At 32.4% G+C, this 5,505-nt stretch overlaps 1 protein-coding gene across 2 annotated transcripts; it reads right to left on the bottom strand.

Annotated features, from left to right (window-relative positions):
- Nucleotides 1–1,915: 1,915 nt before the first annotated feature.
- Nucleotides 1,916–4,297, bottom strand: LOC105117393 (CAP-Gly domain-containing linker protein 1-like). Of its 2 annotated transcripts, none has more exons than XM_011015042.1 (7): nt 4,044–4,297; nt 3,896–3,931; nt 3,758–3,811; nt 3,626–3,679; nt 2,519–2,572; nt 2,368–2,439; nt 1,916–2,249 (listed from the first exon to the last, which is right to left on the bottom strand). In XM_011015042.1, exons 1-7 carry the CDS (start codon nt 4,086–4,088, stop codon nt 2,136–2,138), a joined length of 429 nt encoding a protein of 142 aa, XP_011013344.1. In that variant the 5' UTR covers nt 4,089–4,297; the 3' UTR covers nt 1,916–2,135. The 2 variants fall into 2 exon arrangements, with proteins under 2 accessions (XP_011013344.1, XP_011013343.1); XM_011015041.1 differs by having other exon boundaries at nt 3,896–3,934; nt 4,044–4,295.
- Nucleotides 4,298–5,505: the final 1,208 nt, after the last annotated feature.

The raw sequence follows: 5,505 nt of genomic DNA, 5'->3' as shown, positions 1-5,505 counted from the left end.
AAGAGAAGGATGAAGACTAGACCATGACTATGTTCACTTTTATGGAGATCATCGTCGTCGCTTTTGTGATTGCTGGTGCTCGGTTGCTTAATTAGAGGAGGGGATTTATTCAGTGAAAAAGGAGTGAAGACTTTTTTGTGACTGAAAAGTGAAGATTGAAGACAGCGTGGCGTGACTGTGCATTTCCACAACCATTAGGTGCCAGTTAGCTGGACCATGAAGGGACATTTTGTTTCAGTGCATGCATTTTGTTACAATCATAAAATCAGTTTTGAAATCGTAATTTTGTGTGATTTCATCTGATTTCACCCGATTTCACCCGATTTCAACCCAATTTCATCCGTTTTTTATTTTTTCAAACGATTTAGCATATAAATCATGTTTTGACTCACAAAATCATATGATTTTACAAGTTAAAACATGATTTTAACAATCATGGCTACTCCCTTAATCAAATTTCCCTCGTAGCTGTAAAAAGTTTTTATCCCTTAAGATCATTATTATTAACCCAACAGCGCACAATTAATTCCTTCCAATATACTGTTCCATACGATTGGGTCACAATAGTTAATAAACATCATATCTAACAAGTGACAACATTACAAACTTTTTATTGATCTCTCGCTCTCTCACACTAGTGAGGAGAAAACGAGAGGTAGCAAGAATGCAGGCTCTACTAGTATTCAAAAGCCATAATAAGACACTATAATGGCCGATGGGAGAAATTTAAAGAGGTTCGTTATCATCCTCATCTTCAAAACAGCAACAACACAGCTTGGAAAGTTACAACTTCTTAGACACCCTTGGTTAAGACAAGTACCTCATGTCTTTCTCTTCAGCAAGCAACGTAAACAATATTCTTGGAAACATGAGAATGATGAGATGGATAATCATTAGTTATGAGAATGACTATTTATGGTAAAGGTTCACTAGCCATTGAATCAGTTGTTATGTTGTTATTCTTTGTATTTAAACTCCCTTCAAATTAACCGAAGTTCAATTATATTTCCTGTATAGTGTAAACTGCCATCATAAAATCACACCACGTGAACTAAATTTTCAACTTCAACATATACAAAATGTTGCCTAACAGAGATGGGCTACTTTCAGTGTTATCATATAATCAAGAAAGTGGTGCATAAATTACATCTCTTGTTAAACAAAGTGTCTGTGAAGATGCTTCTTTATTCTTCAAGCAAATAACAATGAAACAAACGGTTGAAATTTAAATTTCTTAAGAAAAGAATAGAAAAAATGATCTCAAAGAGCGTCCCTTTTAAAGAAGCAAAAGATATTCATCCTAATTTAATTTCCTTATCCAAAGCCAAATATACTAGTATTATAGCAAATTAGGGTATGCATATCAATGGCAATTATCAAAGAGGGATTAAAGGGACCTGTGAATTTATGATTGCAGTCAGCACTCAAAGTATCCCTGTGATGGCCTCATTTTCCTGAGTCTCCACAGATCATGGACACAATAGCCACAATAAACCTACTAGATGGTACAAATCAATTGCCTGACTAGTCCCTTACCAGCCATATCAAAGAAATTTCCTCAAACATAAAGCTCTATGTGGGGAACTCAACACTACTGCAATGCCAATCCAAGAGAGAACGGAGAAGAAAACTATGAGCCAACACATGAACAGGGAGATGAACGTCAATAGGCAATCTTATCGCCCAAGTTGTTGAAAGTGTAGTGGGTTCTCATAATACATTTTATCCCAAAAACATATAAAAAGGCATCAATTTAATTTTTTTTTCAAAAAAAAAAACATTTTATAAAGCACTTCAAAGTCATAAGAACCACAATACCATACAATCTATAAAAGTTCCAGCACACACGTTAAAAAAAAAAAAAAAGAGATGTCTAAATAATTTACTTTATACTGGGCTTCCACTAGACGATAAATATTCAAATATATGGAGAACGGTGCTTTAAAAAAAATATGCAAATGCCAATTAACATATATTTCAGAAAAAAGTTTATGCCTTGTACTGGAAAGCTAAGCTGGTAGTTGCAGAGTTTGACTCCAAGCCACCAGAGAAAGCGCCAGGAAAGTAAATTGATTGATACTCTCATCTCCAGTAGAGCTAAAGTACAAGAAATACTCGCTCCATAACAAAACATCCTAGTTTTCATCTCTTTTCTCAATAACCTCTTCAACTGAAGCGTGTACTTCCTGGTCTTCTACATCAAGCATGGGTTCTTCAGCCTCTTTAGCATCACCTGTGCTGTCTTGAAGCTGCAAGAGTTCATTAATTTGACCACGGGCTTATATTTATTTCTAAAAAGCATCTTCCAAGTTAGCCAACAAATCATATGCACAAGTCACATGAAGAAAAATTTCAAGAAACCTTTACCCCTAAATTCCGTAGGCTGGCTGTAACATCTTCTTGTTGCTGCTGCAGTGTGCTCTTCAGTTCTTGAAATTCCTGATTTTGATTCAGAGAGATGTTAAGAAAAAATAATAACCAAAGAAAACACCATCAGTATTGCTTAGGCAGCAGTTACCTTACGAAGTTGATCGACCTCAACATTCAATGACTTCTTCAATTCTGATAACTCCTGAATGAAGCAAGAAAGATTTGCATTAGAGTCTTGAATTCAACTGAATTGCATCTCATACCAACTAATTAGATAAACTACTAAGGGTGCTCATAAGCAAGCCACTATTGGATAGAGATATAGAATTCATTTTCACGTGAATTAATTTACAGCATGACACACATGTAATCAGTAAAATGCTTCAACTAAAATATTCATCTAGTCAAATTTGTAAAACCACGTGAAAGTAGGGAGTTGCTAAAGCAAAAATGGCAAAACTGTGCGTTTTCAATTATAAAATTTAGTGTAAAATTTCAGACTAACAATTACCACAAATTATGATATGGTTTCCGGTTCATTCCTAGAAACGTTGTGGGGCATATTTTGAAAACTGACATTACTTGCACTCTATTACTTTTCCTGTATGCTTGGAACACTCAGGTCAGATGTAAGGGTTGGAGTTGAAATACATGCACTACTAGAAGACATTTCTTTAATCTACAAATTCCATTCTAGAGGAAAAAAAAAGAACAAGAGACTTGAACAACGATTGAATGCAAAAAACACGGCATGGACTAATGATCTGTTAACACAGTGCTAAATTGAGCAAACTGCATGTTGTCCTTAAGAAATTGCAGGGTAACAATGCTTGCTGCAAGCCGCCTTGGCACTTATTCTGTTGCCACATAAACATTTCCCAGATGATTCACACAAAATCTTCCAAGCACATTCTCTATCTCCAAGATTTTATTATTTTAGTTCCACCAAAATGTAAGCAATTTTTTTTCTATCTAATTCGGCAAGAAAAGGAAGAAAAAAATGACAAACACCCGTTTGGGCATTGCGGTTTGGATGTGCTTTCAAAGTGATTTTCATCTGAAAAAGCATCAAATAGGTGTCTTTTTTGGTATTTTTAGATGGATTCGAAAACCTTAAATCAAAACCATCTAACCAAAACCACGTAGAAAAAGCAGTTTCACCCGCATTATCAAACACATGTAAAAGTGTGTATCTCTGCCGTTCTATTGCATGGGAAAAAATTGCAGAATGAATAAATAAATAAATATGACTTACATCCCGATGGATTTTGACTTGAGTGTCTAGCTTTGATCTCCAACCTTGCAAATCCTGTTACAAAAATAAAATAAAAAACTGGAGAAAAGAAAATACAAGAAAATATGTAAAAAAGGAAAGAAGAAAATTAACCTGCTTTAAGCCTTGGATTCTGTTAAGAAGATCACTCCTGGATTCATTTAATTCCTAATAATAAAAAAGAAATGTGGGCATTTACAATAGTGTAGACAGCAAAATGTTAGAATGAAATATAGATAAGAGGAAACATACAGCGATCTTTGAACCAATCGGAACTGTGTTTTCTTTCTTCTGCAAAAAAAAAATAAAATTATTAGGCTTCGCAAACAAAAAACCACAAACACGACATCAAATCGGAGACACAGAGAGAGAGGAGAGAGAGAAGTTGTGTGGTGTGTACAAGAGCGATAGGAAGTGTAGCGGTGGAAGAATCGGAATTGGCCATTGATTGGATTTGTTCAAGTATCGAAGAATCGGAATTTTTGTGCGTTTTAAAAACAAGTTTGTAGGAGATTTATTATTTTTTACAATGTTTTTCGTTTGTTTTGTTTAGTTTGAGGTTTTTTAATAAAATGAAGAGGGAGCGGGGCGGAGTGGAGTGGAGTGTAGCGCAGTGGAAATGATTGTGTGTGTTGTCGGTTGGGGTTTCTGATACACGTGAAAAAAACACAAAATTTGATTCTTTTTGTATGTGTTTGGGCGGGCAAAACAATTGAAAATCAACTCATGTACGGAGCGAAGTTATTAAACAGGTACAGCTTATGAAATGGCTCAAAACTGAAGGTATAGGTTCGGCATGTAGATATAAGTTCAAGCTATTGTTTAGAAATGTGATATAAATTTTATTTTGAAAAAATTTTATTTTTTAAAAAAATTAATTTTTTATATGTTTTGAATTGTTTTCATACACTGATTTTAAAAATAATTTTTTAAAAATAAAAAATTATTTTAATATATTTCGACATAAAAAACATTTTGAAAAGTAATCACAACCATATTCTCAATCAAACCCTAATAATAATTATAGTAAGGAGTAGGTTTTTTATATTGTGATTAACTAAAGAAAAAACTATAGTTTTTTGTATGTTTTATAGAATAATATAATTATATTTTGAGATTTTATTTAATAATTTAAATTTTTGAGTTAAGATGATTCTTTGATATAATATCAAAGTTTTGATGATCAAATGATTATAAGTTCAAATCTCATCATTTACATTCTCTTTTCTAATTAACAGTACAACATGATGCGAGTTTATGCAGATTTCAAATTCAAAAAACTTTTTCTTAAGATATATTAAAAAATAATATAAATTATTTATTAAAACTTTACATGATAGCTATGATTCTTTGACAATATAATCACAATATAATCACATTACATTATAGGGATCAAAGAAATTTTAAACATAAAAAAATATCTAGGTCATAAGGAATTTTTGGAGATTGTTATTAAATCCAAAAATATAATTGTTTTGAGAATGTTTTTCCATTAAGAAAAGTTTTCTTAGTAATGTGTTTCTTATTTATCTTAGACAATGTAAGGTTTTTAATTGGAATCATTGTTTCTATTAAAATAATATTTTATTATTGTTAAAGTGCCACGACCAAAAGATCAATATCTTCTCCCAACTGCAGAAGTATTGAAGTAATAAATAATCAGGCAAGATCGGGGTCGAACCATATGGAGGTTAATTGTATAAATTATAGATGACAACAATATAACAACAATAACAATAAGAACAACAACAACAATAACAACAATAATAAAGAAAAAGAAAAAGAAGGAGAAGAAGAAGAAAATGAAAACTTTAAGATGGAATATTAATGTAAGGATTAAACAATGATAACAATAAATGTCA

Source organism: Populus euphratica, unplaced genomic scaffold (genome assembly GCF_000495115.2).
Source record: "Populus euphratica unplaced genomic scaffold, PopEup_1.0 scaffold1324.1, whole genome shotgun sequence".
Lineage (NCBI taxonomy): Eukaryota > Viridiplantae > Streptophyta > Magnoliopsida > Malpighiales > Salicaceae > Populus > Populus euphratica.
This window is presented reverse-complemented; position numbering and strand designations above follow the sequence as displayed.